This window comes from Vicia villosa, linkage group LG2, assembly GCF_029867415.1.
Source record: "Vicia villosa cultivar HV-30 ecotype Madison, WI linkage group LG2, Vvil1.0, whole genome shotgun sequence".
In the NCBI taxonomy this organism is placed as follows: domain Eukaryota; kingdom Viridiplantae; phylum Streptophyta; class Magnoliopsida; order Fabales; family Fabaceae; genus Vicia; species Vicia villosa.
In genome coordinates, this window is record NC_081181.1 from 199,139,032 (window position 1) to 199,153,835 (window position 14,804).

At 32.5% G+C, this 14,804-nt stretch overlaps 1 protein-coding gene across 2 annotated transcripts; it reads left to right on the forward strand.

Annotated features, from left to right (window-relative positions):
- Positions 1 to 9,236: 9,236 nt before the first annotated feature.
- On the forward strand, positions 9,237 to 13,637 carry LOC131653545 (protein SUPPRESSOR OF K(+) TRANSPORT GROWTH DEFECT 1-like). Of its 2 annotated transcripts, XM_058923718.1 has the most exons (8): positions 9,242 to 9,980; positions 10,737 to 10,842; positions 11,143 to 11,341; positions 12,392 to 12,460; positions 12,542 to 12,616; positions 12,721 to 12,819; positions 12,913 to 13,068; positions 13,203 to 13,637. In XM_058923718.1, exons 1-8 carry the CDS (start codon positions 9,491 to 9,493, stop codon positions 13,326 to 13,328), a joined length of 1,320 nt encoding a protein of 439 aa, XP_058779701.1. In that variant the 5' UTR covers positions 9,242 to 9,490; the 3' UTR covers positions 13,329 to 13,637. The 2 variants fall into 2 exon arrangements, with proteins under 2 accessions (XP_058779702.1, XP_058779701.1); XM_058923719.1 differs by lacking the exons at positions 12,392 to 12,460; positions 12,542 to 12,616; positions 12,721 to 12,819; positions 12,913 to 13,068; positions 13,203 to 13,637 and having other exon boundaries at positions 9,237 to 9,980; positions 11,157 to 11,323.
- Positions 13,638 to 14,804: the final 1,167 nt, after the last annotated feature.

Consider the following 14,804-nt stretch of genomic DNA (forward strand, 5'->3'; position numbering starts at 1 on the left):
TAGCTACATTAGAAGACAATCAATCCTTAATCCACAAAACTCAATATTCACTATGGCTTATCCTAACCAGCTTCGAGGAAGTCATCTCATTATTCTTCAAGAAAAGTTGGAGCCCACCGTTAGGCCTGGTTAAACTTTTCCAGGGAGCACATAATTGTGAATATACGGACAAGAAGTGGGGCCAATAGTAACAGTCAGGGATCCCAAGCCATGGAAGCATTGATCGCTGTTGTGGAGCTCTTACGCCAATAAAACGAACAATTACAAAACACCATAATTGAACTGCAGCAAAATCAACTGCAACCTCCCCTAAAGGACAGGGATTATGACGATCCGATTGACATTCAACCACTATCGAAAGAGATCTAGAAAGCTGAGGTTCCCGGGAAATTCAAGCCCCCCCAACTCTCGTCATTTAATGGCAAACACGACCCGCATGAGCATATTCTAACCTTCGATACTCAGAGGGCAATCACTAGAGCTAGCGAGTCACTTAAATGAAAACTGATGGCGGGGACCTTGAAGGAAGCCACCCTATGTTGGTATATGGGGTTACCAAAACATTTGGTGACGAGTAACCATTATCTAGCCAAGAAGTTGATACACCAGTTCTCCGCCAGCAAGCACCGAAAGGTCTCGATCATTAGCCATTTCAATGTCTAGCAAAGGCGGGACGAAACATTGTGAGAATATGTAGCACACTTTAATGAAGAAACCATAAAGGTCACTCATACCAACCAGGAAATGTTCGTAAGGGCTTTCCAGAACGGCTTGAGGGCCAGACACTTTATTGAATCGTTGGCCCATAAATCTGCCACCTATATAGAAGATATCATCACTCAGGCGGAATGCTACATTTGAGGTGAAGAAAGCAACACGGAGAAAAAGACCAGATACGCAAGGGAGGTGGGCCCGACCGCCCGATCTGAATGGTCAGGACCGAGGAAACAAAAGAAGAAAATGCACGGGAGAAATAAATTGCCTCGATCGGGAAGGTACGACAGGCGGCCACTAGAACATTTAAATCTTATGAACACCAATAGAGAGAATCTTAGCAGAGACCTACATAACTCGGGTCATTCTAGAGGACGAGCCACCCAAGAGACGTTATGGGTAGGGATGGCAAGTAGACCCAAACCCGGGGGTCCCACCCGCACCCGAATCTGAGTCAACGCGTGAAAACTCGTGTTGACTGGGTTCGGGTAGTGTGAAACCCACACCCGAAACCCAAAATCACACCCGCTTATATATATATATATATATTGTGGAAAGTTGTAGGAAAATTGAAGGAAAAATATATTTTATGTATTTTGCTGCGGGTTCGGGTTTGGGTGAAAAACCCGAACCCAACGGGTGTGCGCGTGGGTGTTATTTTGTCACCGGAATAGCATTTGGGTTCGGGTTCAGGTGGTGATTTCGGATGCGGGTTTGGATAGTGTGAAACCTGCACCCGATCCTACACGTTGTCATCCCTACTTATGGGGTCCAATTCAAATAGTTACTACAGATATCACAAGGTGCGGGGACACCACACCGAGGACTGTTACCACTTGAAGCAAGTGTCATACCCCAAATTTGCCCACCCCAGTTCAAAAATTATATATTTGGGTTTTATAAAATTCTTTGGTTTATTTACATTTTTTATATTTCTTTGGTTTATTTACTAACAATTTTGGGCTTTAAATTTCGTTGGCTTATTTACTAATATTTTGGGGTTTTAAATTTCTTTGGTTTATTTACAATAACAATATTTTGGGTTTTCTAAATTTCATTGGTTTATTTACACTAACGTCTTGGTTTTTTTAATTTTTTTGGTTTATTTACACTAACATTTTGGATTTTATATTCATTTATTTTATCTATTTAAAAATATATAATAGTTCACTTAACATTATTTGAATTTTTTAAATAGAAAATATTTGCTTGCACTTCATATACTTTTAATTGACTTTTAATTTCAAATAAATAATATAGCACAATTGGTAAAGGAGCAAAGCTTGTAAACGTAATATCACGGGTTCAAATCCTATAAGTGACATATTTGCATTTTTTCTATCTTTGATCTCACGTATAATTTTTCGAAATGCTTTCTTTCAGTTTTTTACGCTACTTCTTCTCCCTCTTGGAGGTTTGTCTCGTTGACTGAACGGCCGACAAACCTTTTTTTTATTAAAAATCTTATGTTTTGGGGGCCAATGATTTCATACGAGCCCCCCTTAAAAACAAAAAGGGTTTATCCTTTGGCCAATGATTTCATATGAGGCATCTCCTCATTTTTTTTTAAAAACCTCTTTCAAATACTTTATCTAGAATAATAATATTTTTGGCCAATGATGATACCCGAGGCCTCCCTTTTTACAAAATGTTTTTTACAATGCCTTTGGCCAATGATGATACCTGAGGTTTCCCTTTTTTCAAAATATTTTTTACAATGCTTTTGGCCAATGATGATATTTGAGGCCTCCCTTTTTTCAAAATGTTTTTTACAATGCTTTTGACCAATGATTTCATATGAGACTAATTTTTTAATATTTATTTTGACCAGTGATGATAAGGCTATTGTTGCTACACTTTGGTTTAAATTTACGATCGAAATTTTATTTTCTAAACTCTTGGAGATTTTTACCCATTTTTCCAAAATTTTCACGTATTTTTTCAAACCTAAAACCTAAAGGCTAAATGCGCCCCCTTGAGTAAAAGGGAGGCAAAGGGTGCCTAACACCTTCCCTTTGCTTAATCTACCTACTTACCCAAATCTTATTTTTTTTAAGGTTTTCCACTTGCCTAAAACAAGTAGTGGGTGACGACTCTCTGTTTAAACGTAAGTTTTAAAGCATGTTGCTACAGCAAAAGATCGAAAACTCATACAGAGGGGCATCTCCAAAAATATGTACATGGCGAGGAAATGGCCTCCCCTGGTCGTACTGGTGAAAAAGCATCCCCTTCAAAAAAATCCAGAAATGAAAACCCTGGGCGGAGCGTCCCACGACACACTTTGAATACTATAGTTGGAGGATTCTTAGGACGGTGCGAGACATATCGTTCCTGGAAGAGTTACGCAAGGCAGGTGATGCACATCTTGCAAACACTCCGACCGGGGCATCACTCTCCCGAAACATAAATTAATTTTTCCAAGCGAGATGCAGAGGGCATCGTCTCGCACGTAGATGATCCAATGGTGATCGACGTCTAAATAGGAAAGTGGAACATAAAGCGCATCCTCATTGATCTAGGAGGTTCGGAGGATGTTATGTACTGGGAAGCTTTCTAGGGTATACGACTCGACATGGACTTACTACGACCATTTAAAGGGTCGTTCGTAGGTTTTTCAAGAGAACATATCCAGGCTCTCGGTTACATCACTTTAAACACCGTGTTCAGAAAGGGAAGGAATGCAAAAGAAACATAAGTCAGATACATGGTAGTCAACGCCCAATCCCCCTATAATATCATCATCGGACGACCGATTTCAATGCTCTCAAGGCGGCCCTGTCCATCATGTACTTAACAACAAAATTCCTGCTAGAAAACACAAATGTAGGGGTCACTAGGAGCAATCAAGAGCTTGCTAGGCGGTGTTACCGAGACAGTCTAATGCAGCGTAAGTGTCAGAAAAGTAAGCTGCTTCTAAACTCCAAGATGTCTAATTTGTCGACCTTAATCCCCGAATTTAAACTCCAAAAAATAGTCTGACACTAGTAGAGGACTTGAAGAAGATACATATAGGTCTGGAGCCTCACTAGATGACGCAAAACACACTCCAAATGAAAGAGGAGACAAAGATCAAAGATTTTTTGAAGAAGAACATAAACCTCTTTGCATGGGTTCTGCCTGACATGTCGGGCATTGATCCCGACGTGGTTTGCCATCAATTAGCCATACGTCCTGAAGCAAAGCATGTGATCCAATGAAAAAGAAAGGAAGGTAAAGAGAAAAGAAAGGTTGTTGAGGAGGAAGTCGAGAATCTTTTAGACGCTCACTTCATACGAGAGATGAAATATCCCACGTGGTTGGCTAACATGGTGACGGTCAAGAAAAGCTTGGGAAAATGGAGAATGTGTGTAGACTTCACTGTCCTAAATAAATATTATCCGAAGGATTCTTATCTACTACCTGACATTGGCAGACTCATCGATGGCTCGTCATATCTCAAATTGTTGAGGTTCATAAACGCGTATTCGAGCTATAATCAAATAAGGAAAAGCCGAGGTGGCGCACCCCAAACCTCTTCCAAGACGAACAGGAAAAACTATTACTACGATGTTATGTCGTTCGGATTGAAGAATGCAAGCGCTACTCACCAGCGACCAATGGACACAATTTTCTCAAGTCAGATATAGAGAAACCTAGAAGTATACATTGACGACATGGTCATGAAAACGGAAGATGGTGGTAGTAATCACAACGACTTAGAAGAAACTTTGGCCTCCATCAGGAAGTACAACATGCGCCTTAACCCCAAAAAAATGCTATTTCAGAGTCTAGGCAGGAAAAATTATGGACTTCATGCTAACTCAGAGGTGCATCAAGGCCAACCCAGATACATTCCAATCCATCATCAACATGAGAAGCCCCAAAATAGTGAAGTAAGTCCATTAACTGGCCGGGAGAATAGCCGCCCTATCAAGATTCCTATCCTGCTCTGGAGATAAGTCGGTCAATTTCTTTTTGGCACCAAAAAATGCAGAAAAATTCCAATGGACCGAAGACTGTGAAAGGGCCTTTCAAGAACTCAAGGTCTTCTTGGAGGCACCATCCACTTTGGCTTGCCCCCAAAAGGGAGTTCCCTTAACTCTATACCTTTCTATCTCGGAAAAGGTTTTGAGTTGTGTTTTGGTCCAGGAAGGAGTAGGCAGAGAAAAACTCATTTATTTTGTAAGTAAAGTATTAAATGGAGCAGATCTCAGGTATCAGAAGATAGACAAATTAGTCATGGCCGTGATAGTAACCACCCAAAATTTACGACACTATTTCCAAGGATATACCGTCATTATGAAAAAACTACACAGTAAGACAGATTCTCGTCAAACCCGACTTGGTAGGAATAATGATGTCGTGGGCGATAGAGTTGTTCGAGTTTGACGTAACTTCCCATTTTTCTTTCTTCCTTACATAATTCTTAATCATGTGTCACATTTTTTCTTAATAAATAGTTTAACATATTACCGCTATTTTTTTAAACATCAAATGTCTATATGTCCGATAAAATTCATCATAAACATATTTGAAAAAACCAAAGTTACATTACACTAATACCTAGAATTACATAAAATACTTGTAATTTACAAGAATTAGCATCAAAATAATCAAAGTGTGACATCCTAAATAAGTTTAAATAATTAATTACAAAATAAAATATGTTCAAAAGGTCGAAATTAAAGCAACTAAGATTAAAAACATGAAAGTCATCACTTATGTAGTTATAAGAAAAAGTCAAAAAATAGTCACTCAATAACCCATGAGTTTTGAGGATTGGGTGTGAGTTTACCCATAACCCGATTATTTTGAATGGTTTTCATTTTTGTAAACCGTATTCACCCAATAACCTGGCCCAACCCACTTAAATTTGGGTCGGTTTGGGTGGATTTTAGTGGGTTTATTGGGTTTATCCAACCCATGTACACCCCTAGACCCAACCGTAATGCCAAGAAAGGAGAGCACTTTCTCTTCGATCCTGCAAGATAAAAAATTGGCAGCAGTTAAAAGAAAATGGAGGCTCAAATTAATTCCAATAAGCTTGTTCTTATGGAAATCAACTCCTAACCCTGAAACAATTTCAAACCCTCTAAGAATAGATTTGAGAGCCCAAACATGCTTCCACGTCCCCTCCCTACTAGTAAAGTATCATCGACGAATTGAAGAATGTCCACTATACACCTCCCCTTCACATTAAAACCAGAAAACTCTCATAACTCAAAATCCTTCCTAACTAGCCCCGATAAAGCTTCTGCGACGATCACAAATAAAAAGGGAGAAAGCGGATCTCTTTGCCTCAAACCCCTATCAACTCCAAACTCCTCAATGTATTTTTGGTTCTGCGGTGAAAAAAATTAATTTTGAAAGAATTGATTTTGTAGGATTGATTTTAGTTAAAATTGAGTTTAATATAAAGTGATTTATGTCTAGATATATTCACAACAAAAGTGATTTGCATGAAAAGTATTGTTTGAATATTTTTATCAAAATTGCTTTTGGATGTGTAAATGACGAAAAAGGTAAAAAAAGATGGTGAGAGTTAGGAATATTGTTCAATTTAAGGGCAAAAAAGAAAAAATGATGGAAAGAGATAATTCATCCATAGATTTGATTTCAAGAAGCTAAGAATTATAGCTTCAAAAAAATCAATTCGGAACCATGAAAAGTACGGTGGGGGCTGACTGTTTGATAATGTCAAATACTCCAGAATTAATTTTACAGGCCCAAAATTGATTATGATGCTTTCTACCGGACAACCAAACATAAACTCAATCGGACTGCCATTCACCATAATGGACATATAACTAGTAAAAACAGTAGCTTCCTTCCATCTCATCCAAACCTCACGAAAATCCATCATTCTCATCATGTACTTCAAGAACTCCAGTTGGCTTTATCGTAAGCCTTCTCGAAATCTACCTGTCATCATGATAACTATTCTTAACAAAAACCATAATGTATTATTTACTAAATTGACCCTATATTAAAAATAAAAAATAAAAATAATTACATAATAATTTGTCCCTACATCAAAAATAAATAATAATGATAATAACAATAATATTAAACAAAATAATAATAATAATAAAAATAATATGATGATAATAATAATAAACATAATAATTATAATTATAATTAAAATAATATTAATAATTATAATATAATATTCAACCATCACTATTAACAATAATAATATAAATAATAAATTATAATATAATATCATCTAATAATAAAAATTAGTTTATTATTTATATTATTATTGTTATTATATATAAATAATAATTATATTATAATTTATTATTTATAATATTATAAATACATATAAATATAAATAATAATAATAACAATAACAATAATAATAAACATAATAATTATGATTATAATTAAAATAATTAAAATAATATTAATAATAATGTAATATTCAGCCATCATTATTAAAAATAATAATATAAATACTAAATTATAATATAATATTCATCTAATAATAAAAAATAAAATAATAACAATAATAGTAATACTATAATATAATATTCAGCTACCACGATTATAAATAATATGATTTATTAAAATTTTAATTATTTATCTATTTTGCAATAGTGGAAAATAAAAAAAGAGGTATTTAAATAAATATTTTATATAAATAATTTATAATCAAGAAGAAATAAAAAAATCTAACTATAATTTTAATATATATCTATCGTTTCTAAAATTTAAATTAAAAATTGTAATAAAATATATATATATATATATATATATATATATATATATATATATATATATATATATATATATATATATATATATATATATATATATATATATATATATATATATATATATATATATATATATATATATATATATATATAATAATTTAATATTGTAAACAATAGTAAATCTCTATATTTTTTATCCCTCTCTTTAACTCTCAATCTAATGTACATTAAAATATTAATGTGTTGATAAAATTAATTGGTTATAAGTCACCAAATTATAACTCTTTCAGTTATAATTCAATCAATTAAAAATAATATAATAAAAATTATAATATTATTGAAAAAAATTATTTAAATATTAATTATTTTTTATTAATTATTATTATTGTTAGTTATTTTAAAAATATAATTATTTTTAAATTATATTTTAAAAATATTTTGACTAATTTTTCATGATAACAACTCTTGACAAAATCCTAATTCTTTTAATTTTAATTATTGTTATATGCATAACCACATGTATATATTGACTCTTTTCATGGATTTATATTTTTTTCTCAATAAATAGGACTTCTTGATTTCTAAATAAATAAAATATAAATAATAATTACATAGTGATATTTTCTCAAATTTATAAAATATAAATATTTTGTATTTTTTAGTATTGTTAGTTATTTTAAAAATGTAATTATTTTTAATGTGTATTTTGAAAATATTTCGACTAATTTTTCTTGATAACAACTCTTGGCAAAACCCTAATTCTTTTAATTTTTTGATTTTTTGAAGTTGGTATAACAAATAAAGTGAAAAGAGTTTATTGCAATTTTAATGCTACACCTATTCTATAGTAGTATAACATAAATTCACTATATTTCCCAATCCACCATTAATATTCATCCATTAAAATTAATTTAGTAGAGCAGTTTCATTTTACTTATCTCATTTAAAAAACTCATTCAATATAGTTTTAATTTCATAGTTTCAATAGCTTATTTTATATAATTAATTAGTTTTAGAAATTGATTAGAGTCACTACACTTGTCTGACTTGTCTCTTTTCAAAAATTGATATTCTTTTATCAAAATAAATATTTTTTGTTTTTTTATCATTGCTAGTTATCTTTTAATTTTTTTATTATTTGAAGATGGTATATCAAATAAAATGAAAAGAGTTTATTGCAATTTTAATTCTCCACCTATTCTATAGTATAATAGAATCATTTTTATCATATTCATTTGTACTAAAATTAATTTAAATTATAAGTTAAATGTTAAATTTAATATAATTCAAATAGTCATATACTCATATTCTTATATTCATAATGTTTAAAAATAATTTACTTATTTTAATATATAAATAGAATCATAATAAATCTTCTAATAATTTTAAAAAAATAATAATATAAAACACTTTTTTTATTATTGTTTTTCATTAAAAAATTAATAGCATAATTATAAACATAATCTAAATATATGCAAATAAAAAATTAATTATCAACTATTATAAAATAATATAATTCTATTTCTAATATACCCGTGCGGAGCATTGGTCGACAATCTAATTTTAATAATACTAATAAGATAAATCTAGATGAAAGATCAAAATTAAATATTTTAAAATGAAGGAAAATTTATTGTCCAACTATAATTAAAAAACTCGTTAATAAACTATAGTTAAAAAAATGTTATTCAAAATTTTTTTACAACAAAATCAAATCAAAACCAAACCATTACTAAAATCAAATCAATTTATTTTCTTCAATATCAAATCAAAACCCAATTTTCATTATAAAAAGAATTAAAATCAACACACAGTAGCATAAGTTAAGGACAAAAAATTCCACACAACTTAATCAAAACGCGCTTTTTACAACAAAACCAAACCCATTCACCCCTTTCCTCCATTCCCCTTTTCTTCGTGTTCCCGATCAGATCCTTATCACCACCACCTTCTCGATCCACAATCACGATCGTGCTTCTTCTAGGGCTTCGCCTTTTCCTTCAAAAATCAATTCTCGATTCCAATTTTTTCAATTTTCAATTTTCTTACATATGTGTTGAATTGGTAAGAAAAAAAAGATGTATAGCAATTTCAAGGAACAGGCGATAGAGTACGTGAAACAAGCCGTTCACGAAGACAATGCCGGAAACTACGCGAAAGCGTTTCCTTTATACATGAACGCTTTGGAGTATTTCAAGACTCATTTGAAGTACGAGAAGAACCCTAAAATCAGAGAAGCTATTACGCAGAAATTCACCGAGTATTTGCGTCGTGCTGAGGAGATCAGGGCTGTGCTTGATGACGGTGGGCCTGGTCCAGCTTCTAATGGCGATGCTGCTGTTGCTACGAGGCCCAAGAGTAAGGGTAAGGATGGTGGTGGGAAAGATGGTGATGGTGGAGGGGATGGTGAGGATCCGGAGCAGGCGAAGCTTAGGGCGGGGTTGAATTCCGCGATTATTAGGGAGAAGCCGAATGTGAAGTGGAATGATGTTGCTGGGTTGGAGAGTGCTAAACAGGCTTTGCAGGAAGCTGTTATCTTGCCTGTGAAGTTTCCGCAATTCTTTACTGGTTGGTTGATTATTGCTATTCTATTATTAGACACGATACAGACACTAGTAGATGTTTAAGAAAATTCAAGTAATTGAATGTAACTAGATGTTTTGTGGGTCTGGCTATGGCAAGCCAACTGAAATACTTTCAATGCGAAGTGTATGTGCTAGATATGTCTTGTTGCATTCTCAATATTAGCTTCTACTCTAGTCACTAAGTTTAGATAAATGAGAATGATTATGCATACTGAGCTAGAATGATTTTGATTGTGTGTCTTGTTGGGGGAAGTGATAGAAAATGATAGGATGTGGATATCAAGGAGTGGACATCATCAGCATATCGATTTTGATATGCAATGATGAGATTTTTGCAGTTGAAAGTTGGCTAGTTTGTTACTTTGGTTATTGACTTAGTTTATTTTAAGGAGTAATGCAGGGCTTATTTGATTTTCGTTTCAACTTTTTGATTTTATTTTCTGTTTTCAACTTTATTTGCAAAAATGGAAATTGTTTTTCACTTTGTTTCATGTTTTCAATGTTTTGTGTGGAGAACTCCACAAAGCTTTAGAGAACTTTGCGAACATGAAATGAAATGAGGGTTTCCTGGACAAAACAGCATTGAATACATGAAATAAGGCGAAAACAAGATTTATATTGGGAGCTGAAAACTCTAATGATATATTAACAGGATAAGATCATAAGATGCATACAATTATTGAATGTATATTTATGTGGAATTTCTATTAAATGTTTGTTTTCCAATGGTTTCTTTCAGGTAAAAGACGACCATGGAGAGCATTTTTGTTGTATGGACCTCCTGGAACTGGTAAATCATATTTAGCCAAGGCAGTTGCAACTGAGGCTGATTCAACATTTTTCAGGTAACATAAATTTTGTTGAGATCTAGAAATCTCCATGTTGGAACATACCAGATTAATGAGATCATATTTAACAAGTTGGAAATATAATATTTTCTCAATTGATTCATTGCATCATAATAACTATCATAAAATCCATCATTTAATTTTCTGTACCTTATTCGTCTAAAAAATTATTTTACAAGAGTTTGAGATATATTTGATCTATTAAAAGAGATCTTTAATATTGTTATCAATTAGGTCCAATGGTCCATAAGTGGGCATATTCTTGCAAGCATTTTTAACTTTTGAATTCTTCACCAGTATTTCTTCATCAGATCTTGTTTCAAAGTGGATGGGTGAAAGTGAAAAATTGGTTTCGAACCTTTTTCAAATGGCCCGAGAAAGTGCCCCCTCTATCATATTTATTGATGAAATAGATTCCCTATGTGGCCAGCGTGGAGAAGGCAATGAGAGTGAAGCTTCAAGACGAATCAAAACAGAACTTCTGGTGCAGATGCAGGTAATAGTTGTATGGTGAGGATATATCAGTTTGGTAGGTTATAATTGAACTGCTTCATGTGCACCATAATCTCATTTATATAACTAAAAATTTCATTACAAAAACAAACTAAGCCTTCATGTGAAACAATAATTTCCAATCATACAAGTTACAACAACCAAGCCAACTCCACTTAGTGGCCAGATAATAATAGTTGGATAATGCAATAAGATTGGGCTCTTTCATACTGGCCCCGATGCTTCTTATTACTCCCTTTGTTTCACAACGATTGTCACTTTTGCTCATTTGATACATACTATGAAATAACTATAAATAGAAGGAAGAGAATAGTAATTTTACCACACCATCCTTAACTAACGGTGTTTCCCACTATCATAAATACAAAATGGAATATAATGTTTTGGAAGTAATTAACTAGATAGTACAATTGGAAAAATAAGAGTAATTAATACTACTTCCTTCCTCTCTAATTTTAAGCCTTCTTTGAAGAAATTTTGTCTCTAAATATAAGCTCCTATACAATTTACTAGGTGTGTTTATTATTATTTTTCCAAACATACCCCTTACCAAGTACTAACTTATCTTGGAGTGTGAAAAATTAAAGTTACACATACTAATATACAAAGGGTACTATTTCGGGATGAACTACTCCAAAAGCAGACACATTAAATTCACCAATTACATTTCTTAATATATGTAAAAAAAGAAGTAAACATTGCCTATAAAAAGGAACACGGGGGAGTAGTACATTGGGTCAACTCATGTTTGAGTGCGCAATATCTGCAATACTTGAACTATCATTAGTTCCATGGCTTCCTTTGTCAGCATATTTGGGTCTGTTATTGGTTTCATAACAATTCTAAGAAGCCATGGGAGCTAATATTGGCATCCATGTTACATTTGAATTCCTCTCATACATTTGGGTCTGGTGTGTTTGCTTTGATTTACTTTTTTGTTCTTAGCATTATTGTAGCTTCAAACATTTTTGGTTTATGTTCTCTCTTTAGCATTTTTCTCTATTTAATGAAGTTTACTTGCTTTACTTTGTAGGGTGTAGGAAACAATGATCAGAAAGTTCTTGTTCTTGCAGCAACAAATACACCTTATGCTTTAGACCAGGTGAGACAAGAATAATTCTGCTTTTATCACCCCATATAGAGTGAATAAACAGTCATTTCACTAATCAATTTGTATTTGCAGGCAATAAGGCGTCGTTTTGATAAGCGTATATATATTCCACTACCAGAATTGAAGGCTCGCCAACACATGTTCAAGGCAAGGGCAATATCCATGATTATCAAATGCTGAATTTTATTGAGATATATAAACCTAGCAAATGGTTTTACTGTTTTTTTTTGTTGGTGTGATAAATTGAACAGGTGCATCTTGGAGATACTCCTCATAATTTGACTGAAAGTGATTTTGAATATTTGGGTAGCAGGACAGGGGGGTTTTCAGGTTCAGATATAGCTGTCTGTGTAAGTTTTTAACTTATAATATGAAATAACTGATTTCGATAATCTTTTACTTGGATGAATATTTTTTAGAAAGCTTTTTGATCTCTTCTTCAGGTGAAGGATGTTTTATTTGAACCCGTTCGCAAAACCCAAGATGCTATGTTCTTCTTTAAGAGCCCTGAGGGTATGTGGATCCCATGTGGACCAAAGCAACAGGGCGCAGTTCAAACTACAATGCAGGATCTTGCCACACAAGGACTTGCTTCTAAGGTATTCATGATTCTATAGATTTTTTTATAATTACAATTGGAGAAATAGAGTTGTGATGTTTTTGGATTAGGTTTTCATTACACACTTCTTTAAGTGAAGAGGATGAAATACTTACCACCTTAAAACTTATGCAGATTCTTCCACCTCCTATCACGAGAACTGATTTTGAAAAGGTTTTGGCAAGACAAAGGCCTACAGTAAGCAAAAGTGACCTTGAGGTTCATGAGAGATTCACAAAGGAGTTTGGAGAAGAAGGTTAATGCAGATGGATTTTTCATTTGAAGAATATCCACACTGGTTTTAGATGTGTTATAATTTGTATTCTGTTTAGTTATTGGATCTAAGTGAAATGCATCATTTTTATGTCATTTTGTGGATGTGACGTTCCCCTTTGTGCGGAGGTGGAATTATAACGATGGATACTAATTTTGCCTCTCCAGAATTGTGTATATTGGAATATGAAATGATTAGAAAAATAACTCGTGTCATGGTGGTTGCTTTTGTTGGTATGTTGTAAGACACAAGGAATTCATTAATTAAACATGCTGATATTCACTCTGGTAAGTCAATTCGTGCATGATGCAAGGACAAGACATTTGCAAGTTACTGACCAAATTCTACAATATTTCAAAGTCACTTTGAGAAGAGGTGAAAATCTAGTTATTGAGGCATATGTTGATGTTGATTATGCTGGTTTAGTAAGGGAACGAAGATATACTTCTGATTTTTATAATTTCTTGTGTGAAAATCTTATTACTTGGAAAAGAAAGAAGCATAGTGTAGTGGTTCATTCAAAGTTTAGAGCTATGGCACTGAGAATTTATGAATTATTGTGAATGCAACAGGTGCTATAAGACTTTGAAGATACATTGTGAAGATCCTATGGAATTATTTGTGAAAAGAAACTATTAGAATCGCATATAACCTTGTTCAACATGATAGAACAATCCCATGATAGAACAAACACACATTAAGATTGACTGCCATTGGATTAAAGAGAAGCTGAATATTGAATTGATAACTATAATTTACATTACTTCTCAATGCTAGTTCATAAATATGTTAATAAAGAGTTTACCTACTGAATGGTTCGACCAACTTACTTGCAAACTCACCAACTTAAAAGAAGAGATTTAGTTTATTTTACCTAGTTTTTCTTATTTAAAAAAACAAACAATTTTATTTGTTGTAACATAACTTTAAAATAATATTCTATAAAACAAAGTTTTACTCATTTCATGATCCCAGATTTGAATATTAAGTGCTAACAATTTTTATATTGAATCAATTTAAATAGAAATTTGTTCTGACTTTAAATGAATCTTGTGGATTACAATTTTTATATTGAATCAATTTAAATAGAAATTTGTTCTGTCTTTAAATGAATCTTGTGGATTTTTGACCGTACTGCCACCCTTTTGAAAAATGTCACCCCCAAATTATGACCCAAAATGCCACCCCTTTTTCACTTTTTCAGAATTTTTATGCAACTTTTTGCAGGTTGTGGCAGGAGGCCGCCGTTTGAAACGGAGGGCACCTATTTTTTTTTCTTTCGTTTTTTACATTTTTCATAATTTTAAATGTTTTTTTAATAATAGTTATTATAAATAATTATTAAATAATTATAATTTAATTATTTAAATTATTAAAATATAAAAAATTAAATTTGTCAATAAAAATTAATTTTTTTAATACATAAGATTATTTTATTAAATTTATAGTTAATAATAATATAG

Coding starts and splice junctions, on each gene's coding strand:
- LOC131653545 (XM_058923718.1), top strand. CDS start 9,491: ATGTATAGCAATTTCAAGGAACAGGCGATAGAGTACGTGAAACAAGCC. Junction 10,843..11,142: donor GCTGATTCAACATTTTTCAG/GTAACATAAATT, acceptor ATTCTTCACCAG/TATTTCTTCATCAGATCTTG. Junction 12,617..12,720: donor CTCGCCAACACATGTTCAAG/GCAAGGGCAATA, acceptor TAAATTGAACAG/GTGCATCTTGGAGATACTCC.